The 18,232-nt window shown below is 38.5% G+C and overlaps 1 protein-coding gene across 3 annotated transcripts in view; it reads right to left on the bottom strand.

Annotated features, from left to right (window-relative positions):
• PDE3A (phosphodiesterase 3A) overlaps positions 1-18,232 on the bottom strand; it is a 242,807-nt gene that overhangs the window by 82,114 nt on the left and 142,461 nt on the right. For all 3 annotated transcript variants that reach the window (XM_071733053.1, XM_071733051.1, XM_071733052.1), the window contains exon 2: positions 9,430-9,480. In XM_071733053.1, coding sequence (XP_071589154.1) covers positions 9,430-9,480 — 51 coding nt within the window. The remainder of the gene's footprint in view (positions 1-9,429; positions 9,481-18,232) is intronic.

Raw genomic sequence — 18,232 nt, 5'->3', positions numbered from 1 at the left:
GAATTGAATGGACATCTGAGAGAAAAATAAAGCACAAGAGCTCCAGTCTTCTCATAAAGGTATCAGATATGATGTATCTATCTATCATACCTGGGGAGGGTTATGGGTGAGGGCCACTAAGAGCAGGAAGGTAAGATGCAACTAGCAAAAAGGTCTGTGGCTGTGTGAGGAATCAAATTAAGAAGACCAACAAACAAAAAACCAAATCACAACACCTCAAAGAAAAAAAAATCAAACCAAACCAAACAAAAAAAACCTTAAAAAAAAAAAAATCATAAAAAACTGTGAAAATCCACAGTTCCCAGACCTGACAAAATGAGCTTCCGTTTCTTCACAGCAGCTTTAATCCATAAGAATTACTTCTTACACTGTAAATATGATGGCTGAATGATGTAATGTTATATCAAGCTCTTTCTCAGAAAATCCCTGGATTTATCATTCCAGAGGTCTGACTCAAGTCTTACTGAGATCAATTTATTTGCTGTTGAGCTCTCTGCATAGGCTGTGGGCTATGGGGCTTTCTCCTCTCTACCGGATCAGTGGTAAGGAACAGGATATTGCAGCACAGATGCAAACAGCCTTAGGCATGGCTGTAAATCACTGGCAGGTAAGAGAGGCATCACTTCATGGCATTTACACAAATCCATTGAAATCTCAACTGGTGACTTAATAGGACAGAAAGCATTACCACTGTTTATACTGTTCTAAGCAAAGCAAAGAAAAAAAAATTTCTAACTAAAGAAACATTACTGAGGCATTTCTTCGCCTCCATAGTACATTCCTTTGAACACCTTATAGCTGTATAAGCCAGTATATCACTTATTAGATTATTTGGCTTATATTGTGCTTTATAATCTAGTTCCTCTTAAGTTCATCAATGAAAGAAAAAAAAAGTTTACAGCATGAGCTAACGTGTGAAGATTTTTCCTGTCTTAGGGCTGGTATTGAACACACCTCCTGCTCAAAGACTATAGCTCATGAAATCTACAGGGAATTTCAGGCATAGGGAAACACTCAGCATCCTTAGAGAAAATATTTAACACCTCATCACCTTTGCCTCATTTGGATACCACATTATTTTAAATGCATATCCACTCAGTGGAATCGTTCCCAGTTGTAGATACTGGTGATAAAACATTATGATCAGGAAAAGGCACAAGTTCCATGGGCACATTTGCCAGATAAAAATATTGGAGAATTTCCCCCCAAACCAGTACTGAAAGTTCAAGAAAGACTTTCACGCAATCTGAACTGATGGATAAGAAGGAAAAGTATTAATAAATACTTTTCTTGGAACTTGTAGGTAGTTGAAATTATCATGATGTATAAAGACATTAAAGATTCAAGCAATAAGAGATCCTATAGTTTGTTGAATAAAAGAAAATATATAATTCATCACAATTTTATTTAAATTTACCTATGAAAAACACCTGCAGGATTAGGCTCTCCCACATTTAAAAAATTATAGCTAGGTTTCATAAGCTGAAACCAAAAAATCTAATGCAGCATTCACACGCAAACCTACTCTTCTTCACACACACAAAAAAAGCCAGTAACCATCCAAAAATTTCCCTTGTCACATCAAACCCCAGAAACCATGGAGACTGTTGTGCTGCAGTGTCTGAGAGCATAAATGATGCTCAAAAGATCAAAAATAAAATTATACAACACTCCCCCCCAAATAACCCCCACAAAACCAACACCACAACCCTCCAACAGCAACAGTCGTGATGCCTGTAGCCATCACGACTATTCTTGGGTTTTCTCCTACCTCTATGTCTCAGCCTGCTCATGGTTCTGGGTTTCATTTGATGTGATGTAGAGTGTGTAAAATGAAGAATAAAAATCACCTGATGACTTTTAAAAGGTACAAAGTACATTCAAAAGCAGTATCAGACTTCACTGTGGACCTATAGCTACCATGATGTTAAGAGTGAGATCTGCTGAATTATTTTAAACTAGAAAGCAGATCAAGCCCAAAGTCTCACTTTCAGAATTTCGTTTAATTTCCTTCCTTTAGTCTTTTGTTGAAAAAAGGTGTTAATACCATGAACAACTTTGGAGAGGTTCTGTCATTTGTTAATGTAAATATATTTCATCTCCTCTGGATAGAGAAATTATATACAGTACTTACCTATCAAAATAAAACAACTTTTTCTCAAGGTTACCTTAGTATATAGTAAGCTAGTGTATCCCTTTAAGGATTAGATAATGAATTTGCACCAAACAGCAGAACTGTAGTTTTTATACAAACCTATGATTGTATCATTTGGAGCCTCAAATGCTGCACAAATTGCCTCTTTGTGCTTGTCATCTTGCTCAGTAACTTCATTTTCCTATGAGGCATTATTGATCAAGGGGCAGAACAGGCTGAGAAACCCCACCCCACCTGTGCCAGCCAGCATAAGGAGCAGAACAGCCAGAGAAATATCTATGGGTTTGAACCTGAACATCATCTTCCCTCCCTCAGTTTACCTTCGAACATCCCTTCCAGATTCACACTATGTTCAATTCAACTCTATCTACAGGCATCACCTACCGAGTCTCACTTCTCCCAAAGTAGTAGATGGGTGAGAGAAATTTTCTCTTTTAAAACCCTCCACAGGGTTTGTTGAGGGGCTGATGATGGAGAGGATACATAGATCAGTGCAGTCAGACTCATCTCACACCTCAGTAAGGAATACTTTTTTTCCCAGATACAACATACTGTAATGCAGTATGAGGCAATGCATCAGGGTTAGAATGATTAAAAGGAAAAAGCAACATTGGGAAAGTGACCTGGTTACCAATCTAAACGCAACAACAGAGATCCCTTACTGGTCAAATATCTGCTCGTAATAAGCCAAGGATCTGCATTTACATCAGAGGAAGAGGGAAGATGAGGCTGAAATACAGCTTCATTTTGAAACAACAGTAGTCCCCCTATGTCTTAACAGAAACAAGATGACAAATGACTTGCTTCGTAACTGAGCATTTTTTTATCCCTCTTTTACTCAGAGGTTTAAGAATGCCTGGTTAAACTGAATCAATGTAATTCAATACAATGAAACTGTATTCATGAACCATGTCTTATTATTTTTATTGTGAATTTTTGATTGAAAATTATCAGAGAATCTGATTTCTCTGAAATTTAGTTTTTCAGATAGTCTAAGTGATAGCAAATCAAAGTAGAGGAATAATCCAGGTATCTGTTCAGATAATAAAATATTTTTGAAAGAAAACTTTTCAAATTCAGCAGTCTAATGTGTAGCAAATAGATATGGTAGGAGATTTAAATTAGAACAAGTGAAACAAGAAGCCACTAGGTTAAAAAAGACATACAAGAAACAGAAAAATTTTCTGAGAGGGTATGATGGATTATTATTCTCTTGAAGCCTTTAACTTAAGACTGGACATAAATAAAAGGCATATTCTTATTTAGCCAGAAAACACAGGCTTGATGATACATGATGTGACAGCATGATATTTTTGACTAGTATTATGTCTGATACCTCTAGATGTTCACAATGGTCCAGTTTGTCTTAAAAAACGTACAGCTCTATATGATATAGCATGTAATGTGCCCCTCCCTTTCCCCTCTCAATGAAAAGGGTACAGAAGGCTCCTACTGAAAAGCTGGGAAGTATTTCTGTAGTCCATTCTTCCTTCTGTTCCAGTCTTTTCTCCCAAATTGCCTCTTTCCCACTGGTAAAGGCAATCCTTCCTAGTCAACCGTTTTATAAGTAGAAAACTAAGGTGGAACATGTAATAAGACACCATCTCCACTTCCCTTTCAATATTATTTCTAGAATGATTTCCTCTAGTGGCTTTACATCCCATGTAAGATATTAAAAAAATTTCCACAGAACCCTGGAATGCCTGGAGCAAGGAGAAGGAAATGCACTGATCGTACTCCCATTGTTCACATATTAGTCCTACTTGCGGTGATGATTCTTCCTCCAAGCAGCCTCCCACAATTTTAAACAACATCTGATCTATATCATTCACATCTGCTTTACTCTCATCCTTGTTGACACACTAGAAATGATGCATCAACCAAGATGATGCTGAAAAAGCTGAGGCTCTGCCAGTACATTGCATCTACATTTAATCAGTGATTTCATTCATACAGACATACATACATGTAAGATACGAAATGCAACAAAGACATGCAATGAGGAACCCATCAACACCAGACTTACTCTTCTTTAGCCACTCAATTTAAAATACTCCTAAAACCTTTAGAGAAATCTCCTTTTTGAGACAGGGAAATTCTGCCTGTTACTTAAGTCTGCCTTAGTGGGCACCTCCACATTCACAAGCACACGCTCTTGTAAAATCAGCTTTACCAACATTTCGCACCGTTCACCATGGAAATGAGAAATAATGTTCAGTTGGTTCTCCAGCACAGGAGCCCAACCAGCACCGTTAAGTCACCATAAATCTCTTTACATTGGCATTACAAGGGAAGACAGTGACACAACATATTCATCAGAGCATGGTACCTGGTCAGCTGCGGGAATTGACTCCCATCTACGCTTCATCAAGTACAGAGATTTCCGGCTCATGATTTGGAAATTTGTTTTTCCAGATTTTCACAGGTTTTTCCACAATCAAGAAAAAGGCTTCTCCAAACCACTGTCAAGAACCTTACTCCTGATCCCTGTGCTTCATTGCTGTAGACGGCAGAGCTCCCCGGTGCACCCAAGTTTTTGCTGGCTGCAAGGTTGAGATCAGTTACACCCAAGCTTCTGTTTCTCAAAAGTATCCATGTCTTTATGGTGCCATGACAAAGAAAATCAGGCAAGATGGTGAAAAGCCCAGCTTTCACTGACGAACTACCTTGCAAAAGCAAGAAGTAGGTAGACAACACTAGGCACACTCAATCTGAAATAGCTGTTGCTTAGGAACTGGAGGGGTAAAATGCAGCACCTCTGATATATAATTGAGAGCTTTTATATTTAAAAAGAAGAAGAAAAAACACTGGACCTATGTGTTTCTCTCCCAGTTATCATCCTTTTGTAATTCTGGAGGAATGATAGCTTGATTGCACTGATTCCTGAGGCTACGCCTACCTTTTCAGCAAGCCAAACAAGACTTGATGACAGAGCAACAAAGAACTCCCACACGTTCAAGGTCCTTAGTAAATATGTGTGCACAAACCCATATGCTAGGGGTTCCACCTGGAGTATCTTAGAAATATCAAGTATGTTTTAGTAGAGTAATTAAAATACAGTTTGCGTATTTTTTTTTTTTTTGCAGAGGAATAATATGCCAAGAATGAATTCTGCAAGTCACATTTTCTGGTAGCACGTACTCAAAAAGTGCTGAAAAGTGGTATGAATATTTTTCCCTCACGCGAGTGAGATGATATTTTACAGACTGCATTTGTATATTTGAGAGAGTGATTTCTTTAGGTTGCTTACATATTCCGAAATATTTAGCAATTTCTTTAACTTGGAACTCAATTTTGAAGTTTTGTGCCCAAATCCTAACTGGTATTAATTCCTAAAATTAAGCATGAAACATAATGACATTCCTTTTGCAGTTTCTGCAATATTTCAAGTTTAGAGAGTAAGTTCTCTGTATGAAGCAGTTGCAGCAGGAAGTGTTATGTTCAGAGATTAAAAAAAAAAAAAATGAAGAACTAAAAAAAGAAAGAAGTAGTCAGTAGCCAGAAACTCATTACTCTTTCTAAGGTAACCTCTCATTGCTCTTCTTAAGGTAACCTATAATTCACTATAATTACAATAGCCTCAATAGTATAATTATTCTAAAAGAAAAGGAATCCTACAATACACACACACACATATACAGATGTATGTGTGTAATCTATAACAAACTGAATGTGGTGTTGGCAGGGTAGTCAGGAGTAAGTTAAATATTGTAAAGTCTGCTTTTTACTTGTCCCATTTCCATTCTATTGAATTGCAGATGCTTATCAGGACACAGCTCCTGTAAACAGAAATTCCCATAAGCTTCAGGGTATTTCATTTGACTTCCATCACTACCTGTAATTACATCACTTTGTATTTAACTCTCACATGCAGAAATGGAAAATGTTTTCTAAGTGAATCATTAAGAAGTGTGACATGCACTCTAGTATTTTCCTCTCATGTTTCAATGCATGCCACAGAAAGCCAGTTAGCTGTTAAAAAAATCTAAATTGAATTAGAGTTGTGTTTAATGAGTCTTGATATAATGACTTTATGAGTTTATAGGTGGATTTTGCTTTTATATTGCACCAAACCAGTGGTTCCACTTCCTTGTCTCACAAGTGACATTGCTAACATTCACACAGAGGTGGCTTTCCAAGATCCATCTTCCCACTTTCTTCATTTTACTCAGGTAATGAAGAAATCATGGAAGACCAATAAATTGGCTCCAAATGACATAATCCTAAACCCCTTCCTTCCCTCTCTCTGCCAGCCCAAGCAGCACAGGCTACTGCTGGTCAGGAGAGACCTCTCCTCCCATGCCCTATTTCTCTGCTGAGAGAAAACCCCCCAGACCTAAGCAAACACCACAAGCAACCCTGCAGCAGATCCAACATACATTTGCCAACTTTAAACACGTGATACATTAGATTTAAAGTAGAAATATTCAGATTATACATCTTAGTTTGAAAGCAAGTTCTTGTTTAACAAAGGACACACTTATTAAGGACACGCATTGGCAACAATGCGACTGAATGACAGAAGGATAAAACAGGTTGTTTATATTACATACAAATATTGGAACCTCCTAAATTTCTCCTAGCCTTTCAAGAATTAGTTAAATTAGATTTAACTCTACACCTATCAAATACAGTTTTCAGAGCCATGTAAGTGGGAGGCACTGGGGATACAGTGGAATAACTGACCCTGATTTTCTTCCTCCTAACACAACTATTCTTCCTTGCTCCTTGTCCCTGGGCATTAGGATACCACACAGTAATTAGAGAACTAGGGTCATTTTCTTTTCCTATCCAGTTCAAGGTTCTTTAACATTTCTGTGGTACATATTGGTTGCTAATTTTACAAGGTTGTCAAAAAATTTTTAACAACTAGCTTTCTAGAAGCTTTGCAGAACATCTATTCACAGCACACACACACACACACACAAAGTGTGTTTACAAGATTAAATTGCTTAAAACCATGTCCATTTTTCTAGATGGATTTGGAAGGAAGTAGCTCACTGGTCTGTCAAGGAACCCTTACATACGCAGATTTTATACTGTTTTGAAGGGGTGAAGTATTTTTGCATAAATAAAATAAATAAGTTTGTATGTTTTATTAAAAAATAATATTAAAATACATTCTGCCTTATGAAAAAATAATCAGCAAGAGTTTTTTCATGAAATCTGACACAGAGCTTTCTAGATTAATGTTTTTAATAATTCAATGGCATCCTTTAGGAAAGTTCAAATAACTGCAGGCCAGGTATAAACCTTCTTAAGCAGTACCCAATCAATGGTTTTATTTGCACTCCCTATAGACTGGACTTTGCAGCAGCTGTGTAAATGCCCATGAGTCTTCTTTCTTAAAATCAGGCCATACCATGCAAACCCTTATTGTCAGGAAGGGGTGAAAGAGAGAAACCACTATATATTAATTTCTGTGGAGCCCTCCCCTTGGGAGAAACTATACCTTCATGAGAGCAATAACTAAATTACTTGGCAACTATTTCAGCTCTTGAGTTCATTTTTAGAGAAAACTTGAAAAGGATGTATGAAACAGCTGAAGTCTAATTTCCTGCAGCAAGATAGATTTTTGATAGTTAACCTGATTCATCTTAATTTTAAATTTAAAGTCATGTCGAACCAGATTGGCACCACTTACCTTCCATCTATATTTCTTTCTCTAACTTTTCTTATTGGCTAGCTGTAAACTTTAAACTTTCAGACATGTCTAGCCAACAACAAGAAATCCTTTAAGCATGGAGGCACACAGCCAGCAGGATGGATCAGGAATCAGGGTTTACACAGGACTCAGACCTCTGTCTCTGATGCAACACCAGCCTAGACATCATATGCACTCCAGTCAGCAGTCTCTAAATATTTTGCTGTCACAGGCAAAACATTAGGACTGTAGACCATGATTCAGAGCATACAAAATACTACCTGTATTTTTCATATGCACACAAAAATCAGATGATTTGCAGTAATTCTAGAAAAGTTCAGGAAGTCTAAGTCACCTTAAGAGTCCTTCAAGTGACTGCTTTCCTCTAAACAGTAGTTTAGAGAAGTCCAATTGACCTTCTGCTCTTTGGACCAGAACACATGATCAACTAGGACATCAGATGAGACAGGAGAGAGTATGTACTGAATGGGTCCATTTTTACTGGATAGGTTTCCCTGATTTCTGAAATTCCTCAGCTTCCGCTGAAAACAAACTTCCTTTCTGTTCTCTTATCTTTCTGAAATGACTCAAAAAACCCCAGACCTGCAACTCATCTTTGTTTAATGAAATATTACATTTCCTGCAAAAGTTTAAGGCAGTTTTGAAATGAGATACAAGACAGAGGCTTAGAAAACATTGGAAAAAAATTTGGAATGCTGCAATAGAGGCGAAAAAAGCAAAACTTAGTAAATGAATTTTGCATTAAAAATATTAAATCCTGTCTCTTAAAAAAAGTAGCAGCTTTCTGATTAACATATTATATTTTCTCATTAAAAGGCCAGGCACTCAGTGATTTTTACAAGAGCTGTTATGACGGTCAGGCTAGGAACTACTCTACTGAGATTAAGACTACAGACACGTAGCTCCACAGCAGCAGAGTATGTTTATTATAGATTTAGACATATATGTTCATATTCATCAAAAAATCCTTTATCTGAAGCAAAAGCAATTCCAAAAGACCAGAGTCCTAATAATGTATTACATAATTTCAGCACTGGATGGGAAAGACTGCTTTACACAAGCAGGAAAATTCACAAACATCAGTATTGGTAGCAATGTCCCCTTTGCAGCAACTTTAATTCTAGATAATCCTAAAGTGATGCCATTAACACTACAACTTCCCTTCAATGACACACCAAGAGCAATCCAGTAGCTACACACAGCTTTCCTGCACTTCTCCATGCAGTTCTAACACCACTAATCCCTTTAATATTGAACAAGGAGAGAGGGCCATCCAAATTTTACAAGCTTGTCAGGTTTAAAAAGAAAATACCACAAAACATACACACATTATTTGAAATTGCATTCCTCTGATATCCTGATGGAGAGAGCTAAGTAAGAGATGCTTCCTCTATACATCTTTCTGCTACTTAAAGAAACTTTCTATTGCATGATTCAGCTCAAAAATTATATTAATGAAAGCTGTTGTGTTTTCATGCTTTTTCCCACTGATTCAACCCTGCAAATATTAACAAAATGAACAACTTTGACAATCTCAGATGGAAAACTTGCTTGAATACCTCAAACTTACACAAAGCCAAAACCCAACACAAAATACTGAGCAACTGACCTGTGAGCCTCTGGGTCCTCTTTTGTGATCCCATTCAGAATGCCCCATGAGCTGAAAAACATAGAAAAGCACAGTTAAGTGTGAGACTGTACTCATTAGCTTTAATTGAAACATTCACACTTTCTTATCAATTACACATTCTCTTTGAAAAAACAGGTTGATGTTAATGATTTATTTCACACCATTTTTAGCTCCATAAGGAGGGTGAGAAGACTTGGGAGTTGTTACTATAACTTTATACCTTTACATACAGTGCCAAAACACACCTAGCATCACAACAATGCTTATGCCAGTAAAATTCTTGCTGTGCAGCTTCAGCTTTAGCAAATGTTTAACACTGATCTGGCAAAAGGAGAGCTGAGAGATCAACAAAGAGATTACCAAAACCAGGAGATTAAAGAAGCAGTGTATGTTTTATCGCAGGCATGAAACCTAGTGACAGCTTTAATTCTGCCTCACCACTGGTTTCTTCTCAATGTAATAAAAAAGTAGAAGTACATCCTCTAAAGGAAAACAGGTTGGGGTCATTACATTGCAGAGGAAAGAAAAGAGAGAGAGTTTAGAGATAATGGGTTCTTGTGGACATTAAGATTTGTGATGGTATGCAGCTCCTCTAGTTCAAGAAAAAGCAAGCACTAATTACAGCCAAAATTCAGCTCTCAAATCCTCTATGCAGTCCTAGAGGAGAGAAGTGGTCAGGCACTGGATGGTACAGATAGACTCCAGAAAAAATAATTTGTTTCCTTTTAACTCTTTTCTACTATACTTGGTAACTGTGTGCTAACACAGGCACTCTCTCTGTAAGCAGCATACAATTTGCACTCAGCAGCTCTGCCCATGTGTGTTGTAGTAGAGGACAAAAAGAAAAGAGGGAATACCCAGGAGGCTTTATTATTGCTTTATATATTCAAAGATTAAGGGCAAACACGAAATGCTGTCAGTAAGGCAAAGCTATCCTCACACCTGACTAAGATCCCCAGGAAAGCACCAGGGAGTGCCCAGGCAGAGCTCCAGTGGAGGCCAAGCTGTGCAGCACCCAGGGCAGCTGCTGCTGCTAATCCTGCCTCTGAGCACTTGACTGGCGTGTGTTCCAGCCTGGGAGCTGATTTTTTTTAAGAGTTATTCAGAGAACTTTCCTTGGGAATGCTTTTTCTTACTCGTGTGAGCATAGTTTAATGCAAATACAGAAATATGTGAATGAGAGACAGGAGGGTTAATGTGACACGTAATGACTTAGAGTCACAAACATTTTCAGGGTTTTTTTTTTCTTCAACATCCTTTCCCAAAGGAAATGCCTTCTCCCAGGTCAGAGGTAGGCAATGAGATTTACAACCTATGCTTATTGCAGGACATGCTTTCGAAACACTCATCCCAGGACAAGAGATTAAAACTACGTTGAAAAATGAGGACAACCTCATACATCTCATATGAAATCTTTATCTTCTCCATCAACTATTCCTATTTATTCTTTCATTCTCCAATGGCCCCTTAATGTCTTTAAGTTATTACTTATGATTATCTACACTCATAACTGGAGACAACCCACGTATGCAGATAGTCAACAAAGATCAGAAATTTCACATCATTTTTCTACCTGATACAGCTTTATGACTGACCCCCTTCTTTTACTGTAATTATTTCCTTTTCCATATACTGTTGGTGGAAACACTGGTTGTGTCAGATTTCTCTGTTTCTCCATACTGTTATGTTTGCTCATTACTGCACTAAAAAATCTCTCCAGTTTCAAGTCCTCAGCCCATCTTTCCTAATTTACTTGGCTAAAGAAAAATTAATCTAGCGTGGTCTGACCACCTGTGATACCCAGCAAGATAAATGGATATCTTTACCTGCAACTTCCTACCAGTGAAATTAGCACAAAAAATATGCCTCTTATTTCCTGGTTAGGAGAAAAGGATTAATGTTACAGTCCTGGCTATGGTTACTGTGGTTCTCCAGGCTCTTATAGACATTTGAAAGTGCATCCCATATCCTCAAAACCAAGTGTAGCATGAGATCCCACTACCAGGTTTTTCCTGCTGCTACCTTCACTCAATACAGAAAGGTGCAGGGTTGCTTTACTATTGCCACAAAAACTAAGCAAGCCAGTTAAGATTCAATCTTGGAGCTATTCTTTCCATTAGGGGTACACTTCTCTAGTAGGGATGCTTCCAGTCCAGCCAGACCCAGGAAACCAAACTTAGATGTGCCAGGGGTGGTTACCTGTGTTCACCATCAATCCTCAAGCCCAAATCAAGTCCTCTTAAACATTCCTTCTTCATCAGGCATGGCTTGCCCCCCATGTTCCCCAGTTTCTTCCTAGTTCTTCACATTTCCACAGAGTTTTTTAGCCCTTGAAGTGCTCTCCTATTCTTCAGCTAAAGGCTATAATGACCTGTCTTTGCTCCATTTCTCAGCATCTATCAAAATCACTAACTGAAGAGAAGCCAAATTCACCAATGAAGCAATCCATCATGAACACATTGGAAACAACAGAGTGACCTCTTGCTTATTCTGGCACCGTTCTGCTAGCAAACTGCCAGCTCCTTATAGCAAATGACACAACCCACATTTCATTTAATTTCTCTACAAATGTGCCTTTGTGGAATCAGATACATTTGTATTTTTGCTGATGGATCTGTGTCCCCTAGAGTAAAGGAATTTCAACATCATTATCGCTTTGTATGTCACGTGCTATGCCAGGAAACACTACTGAGTTAACCCTGCAGTTATCACCTGGAAAAATGGTAAGAAAAAGGAAGCAGAGGAAGAGTTCTAGTATGGTAAGAGACCTTTACAATTCTAGACAATTTTGAAGCATGGTAATAAGATGCATGACCTTATGAAGCAAATGTTTTCCTCCCATTTTTATAACCTACCAAATATTACTGGGCTTTAAAATTTATTTCTTCCTCACAATCCAGAAAAAAATATTAATCTCATGCTAGAATGTTCTTGCATATCTGCAACAGTCAATAGTTAACAAAGGAGTGAAGGATGAAAAAAATGAAATAAAAAATACACCACACTTAGACAAGGTCCTTAAGATTTAAAACAGAAGACAGAAAACCCCCCAAATAAACAGGTAGAGCAGTTGTAACATCTTTCCCAGGCCAATATCCTACAGAAGGATGCTTGGCTCAGTATGACATCCTTTTGCTCAACAAGCCATGCTGTGCTAGATTACTTCTGAGTCTTGGACAGATCTTCTTTGAATGGACAAACAGTAAATACTGGAGTATGATATGCAGAAAAAGAGGAAAGCAAGTATGCTTTACCTGTCAGGGTACTTGGACACCACAAATTCCACAAGCTTTATAGTAGTCAAAAGATGAAGGAAACCATACGTAAAAAAAACCCATAACCAAACAAAATCAACAAAGACAAAAAAAACAACCACTGATGCTCAGAAACATAGACAGTGCATAAATCCACCTGAGTATGAGTCACTCTCCTGGAATCAGAAAAAAATGTCAAGTATATAATGTCTAATTGGTTCATGCATAAAAACAGAGACAGAGACACAAAAAAATTAATTTGGAAACAGAGGGGTTTATGTTTATCACTAACAGTAAGGTTTGTTCTTGACCTTCTGCTTCCTCTAAAAATTACTGTGAATTGGTTTGGTCCAGAGTGATGGTAAACAGCCAATTTACTTTGCCATCATCCAATTACTTTTTTTTAGTCATTCCTACTGACCAGTCTGATGAGACTGAGCATACCAGCAGCACAAAAGGAGACATAAAACTAAAATCAAACTCCCACATGGTTTATATGCATTCAGTCTCAGAAGGAAAGTATCTACTTTACATTTCATTTAAAACTGTCCTGGAAACACAGCTCTGACAGTTTTAACACTTAAAGATGAAGGCAGCTTTCAGCAACAGGAACAACTCTTGCGTGTTCAAGGATGCACAAAATAAAGGGCTTTGCTGAAGCCAACTGGCTCGCTCTACCCTACTAATTGAATAAAAGGTCATCAGGGAAAACAGCCTCCCCAGCCCCTCTGAATGTGAGGATTCTGAATGGAAGATTAGGCAGGAATGGACCCTAATACTAAAATCACAGAAAGAAAAAGAGAAGTGACAGGGGCTAGCTTGCTCTGAACATGTAGAGTGGTAATCTCTGCTCTGAAACTCAGGCATTTGCCATAAACACTATGAGGACTCTAGGCCTCTGGTTTTAAAACAAAATTTTAAATGTAAACCAGTTGTTCACTAATGCAGTGTAATACCTGCAAAAGAGCACGAAATGTTATAAGGGACTGTCTGCATTGAATATCTGAGATACCCATGCCAAAGCAGAAAAGAGACATTTAAAAATTAGCATCTTCAGCTCTCGCCTTTCTAAATGCAGTTCCTCACCTATTTGGTGATTTAATTAAATCTTCAGCATATGATTACATAAAATTCTCAACTTTCATTAAAATTCATGAACCGTAATTCTAAGCTTCCTTAGTGTTACAGAACTGTAGGAAAATGCATCCCACACATACAATAAAGAATCTAAATAAATTAAAAGACAGAAAGTAAAGAGTGAAAATTCAAATCTTTTTAGCTGTTTGTAAGTCTTGTTTTCCCCTTAAATCATATTTTCTGGCCTAGGTTTTTGGTTTTGGCACCCCTGAACCAGCAATACTGCTAACTATACCATAGCTGAAGAAAGAAAACCAACCCCAAAACCCCCTCACCAAAGCAGAAAAGGCTCTTATTAAAAGAATCTCCACAACAAGACATAAGTGGGAAAACCACCAACAATTGGAATAGAGAACCACAGAATTAGTTTTGTCAGAAAAGACCTTTAAGATCAACAAGTCTGACCTTTAGCCATTAGTATGAGCAGTCCCATGAATATTCTTAGGAAGGGAAAGAAGTCCTATGCAGCAGAATGCAACAGCATTTTTAAACCACAGGGTTTTTTTAATTTAAGCAAATACAGGTTCATTAGAGAGAATGGGCAATCCTTTTCATGTTAAATACTTAAAGAGGACTAATGAAGCATTTATACCTAGTGTTTAATTAAAGACTTTATATCACTTCAGAGTCTACTCTAATTCTAGTTCGATTACAGTCTACTACTGTGGAATTTTATTTAGATATATACACAAAACTTTTACAGTTATAAAAATAATTGGATAGTGATGATAAAGCCAAGCTAAATCAGCTAGTAAATAGGATTCAAACAGACTGAAGCAGGATCACACAGCCCAACTGTGTCTGTGACCTTACCCCAACTCAGTGGCTTCTTCCCTTTAAAGATTTCAGACTGTGGCAAGATACCACATCTCCCTTACAGTGAACATAAGATAGCCCTGCTTTCCTCTAGTGAATAAAGAAAAGGTGAGGACAAAGCAAAGCTCAGGAATGCCAGAGGAATCATTTTCTGGCCCATCTGTGATAGGGAGCCAAACACTTAGTATCCAACATTGTTTGTTGAACTGGCTGTGATACACGAATAGGATACCCTGAGCTCCCCCAAACAGCTGAGAACCTATACAATTTTTTTCCCCCTTTTCTTTTTGTTTTTTTCTTTTTCTCTCTCTCTCTCTCTTTTTTTTTTTTTTTTTTTTTTTTCCCAGTAGAACTAGATAGCAGCATCCAATCTGACTGACACCTGGTTTCAGCATTTGCCAAAATAACCAAACCTGTATTTAAACATGAGGATAACATCTTCCCTCTTTGTAAGAGATTTGTTGAATGGGCACGTTGAAGATGTTGAACAGTGTCTCACTGTTGAGTTCTTTGACACTGCCTCCTTACAGCTTGCACTGAATGGGGCACAGTATGATACATATTCTCTGACTGAATGGGTATGAGCTATGCTCCAGTCAGGATCATATTTCCACTGGTAAAAAGAAACTGTTTGTTACCGGCATGTAGGCATGAAATGCTCTTGATAGATTTCTTTTTCATTAACAAAAAAAGCATGAATTATTTCTTTAATTACATATTAGATGAAACATTTATTTTTATAAATATGCAGGAGTTGGGTCGTACAGAAACTAAGGGGGATTTTTTTGCACATGCTATTTTGAGTAGGATATCTCCTATTCAATAGATTAGGACTTTCATAGCAGCCAAGATAAACGAGGTGATTTACTGACATAGGGAGCTCAGTTTTGGTGTGGACACCATCAGCAAAAGAAGCTAAATGGGCTGGAGCTGCTGAAGTTCAGCACTGCCAGATCCTGATAACCTAACAGGAGAGCAACAGCGTGGCTACATTGACCACCTCCTCCATCAAAAGGCACAGCTGCAGTTGGCCATGCAGGGCATCCAAAACCTCAGAGATGTCTTCCTTGCTGTGTGGGGAGCGTGCAGACACAGGCACGTGTAGGCTATGACACACAGCTAGCAAAAGGCTCCAGTATTTGGAAAAACAATCCCTTTTCCACAGCCACTCGCCAACTCTCAGAGTCAGCTTAAAGCACGAGATGTCAGAGCTGTGCTGTGCAGCCAGGTCTGGGAGCTGCAGGCTTGCTCCATTGAGGCCTCTGGCTGTGCAATTAGTGGGGAGGAAAATCTCCACCCAAATGCTCCCCATGCGTTGGAGCCCTGCAAATAATCAAGGTCAGCCCCCATTCTGAGACTGGTTAAAAAGCAAAACAAAACCTTACAATAAACTAACTAAATTAACTGATTTAAATTAATAATTCAATTAAAATAATAAATTAATTAAGTTAATAAATTGGGTGAGGGATGTGTAAGAACTTTTCATCTGCTTCCTCATCAAATAAGTTGTTTCGATGGCTTGTGGGCTGCTGGACAACAGCTGGAAGCAGAGATAAGACTTTTAAACTGAAGCACAAGCAGAAATGTTTTGCAGCTTGGCACTGCTTTGAACTTGAGGCCAGGGCAGCAAGGTGGAATGAATGATGGGTCTGGGAAGGAGCTGCAGTGATTTCTTTGCAGAATGAGCCCTGTGCAGGGATGGAGTTAAGCCCTCTGAAGCTGGTACCCTGGGGAAGCTGAAAGCTCCAGAGGGAGCTGCCTCCTCAGCATCTACAACCCTCAGGGCCTGGCTGGCAGGTCAGGTAACAAAGCACAGCACTGCCAGAGGCTACACAAAACGGGACAAAAGTGTCTCAGCCAGGTGCTCTGCTGGGACAGTGAGCATGACACTGAGACACTCACTGTGGCAGAAGGGAAGGGAGGAAAAGACTGCACTTGGAGAGGTAAGGTTGAAGGCAGCTCAGTGGGCATAAGCAGCACAGGAGAACCCAAAAGGCACCAGGGGTGACTGTCCCCCAGGCACAGCAAAGAAACCGTCCCGAGCACTTAACCAGGGATTCAGCTCCAAAGGAATAAAAGAAATGAGATCATATCTGGCGCTGGGCGAGACGGCAAGAGAGAGACTACATTTTTGAGAACTTTTCTCATGGCAGCATATGACCTTTTAGAATATTTCCAGACAATAAACTGAATCTGACTTCTTTGGGGATCCTGGCTCCCTTTCACAGGGGCAGAAGGCAGGGAGAGGTATGACATAGCAAACTGGGGGCGGTGTGCTTGTGGACAGCTGTCATACCCCTTGCTTCACACCACTTCTTGAAATGAGCAGTTTTAACTTCAGATAGTGTGAAGATGTGGTGAAATAAAGAAAACAAATGTGTAGGAAAAAGAAAAGACAGGGGAATATCCACCTCCACAGCCTGTATCTGGATTTATATAAGTTTTTGTCAAAACAGCTTAAACAGATGACAGTAGTAAAACAAATCCCTACAGGCTTCTATTATTTTCAGTCCTACGATTGAATTTCTCAGGTCTCTGTTAATCTTTCACACATCAAACAAGGTTTTAAACAGCCATTTTCAGAGGCAGAGGTGTTGTAAAAAATACAGAAAAAGGCTGAATTTTTTTTAATTTTTTTTAATAGACACTGAAGTCCATTCTTGTGTAATTAAGTTCCTAGAAAAAGTCAGAAAGCTTATTTACTTTTTTTCCATTGGAAATCATTAAATATGCATTAAGAATCCCAGTCACAATACCAAGCCTGGTACAGGCTTTATAACCTAGCTACCACACAGTCAGCAAAGTCTAAAAGCACGTTTAGGTATCTAAGGCCTGTTATTTTTTTTTAAGGAACCCAAAGACTTCAACAAAAAAAACCCATGCTCCACAATATATATATCAATAACATTCTCTCTTTAGCTTTTCTCTCACTTTCCATCATTCCAGAGGTTCTAGTTTCATATATGGGATTAGCACTTTTTGTTGTTATTCAACACAACTGAAGATGACACACACTCCTTTCAGCTGCAGTGCGCAGGAGGGTCTCTGCTTCCAAAGAAATCAGTTCTTTGAAGATATATGGGGTGTTTTTGCATAGCAATTAATAACAGATTAGGAAAACTTTTAAGGCATGATTTAGTCACTCACAAGGGATTTAAGTTGAATCACTCTACAATACTAACATAAAGCGTGAAAGGTCATATGGAAGGCAATTTAGTCCTACAGGTTTCGTGAGTGCATTAATCCAGCACCTGACCACTCAGGCAGTCTGCATAAAGTCAGGAATATCCCAGTTCAATCCCCAATGGGTGTCCACCTCACAGGAAAAAAAAAAACCAAACAAAAAAACCCCAACAAAACCAAACCAAAAAGCAAAACCTTGTCAAACTGACATCCTTACTGCCAGTCTCAGCAGAATAAAACCCTTAGGACTGAGTGAGCGTGGAAGTTCCACCAGACATTTAACCTTCAATTTAACCTTCACAAGTGATTCCTGTCCAGAGGACTGTGCCACAGCTTCTGGGGCTAGGGACAAATATGGCTTGCTTGTGCCCTTGTTGTATTTCCCTCATACA

Source organism: Heliangelus exortis, chromosome 1, assembly GCF_036169615.1.
Source record: "Heliangelus exortis chromosome 1, bHelExo1.hap1, whole genome shotgun sequence".
NCBI lineage: Eukaryota > Metazoa > Chordata > Aves > Apodiformes > Trochilidae > Heliangelus > Heliangelus exortis.
The sequence above is the reverse complement of the archived record's forward strand: the minus strand, read 5'-3'. Positions and strand labels throughout refer to the sequence as shown.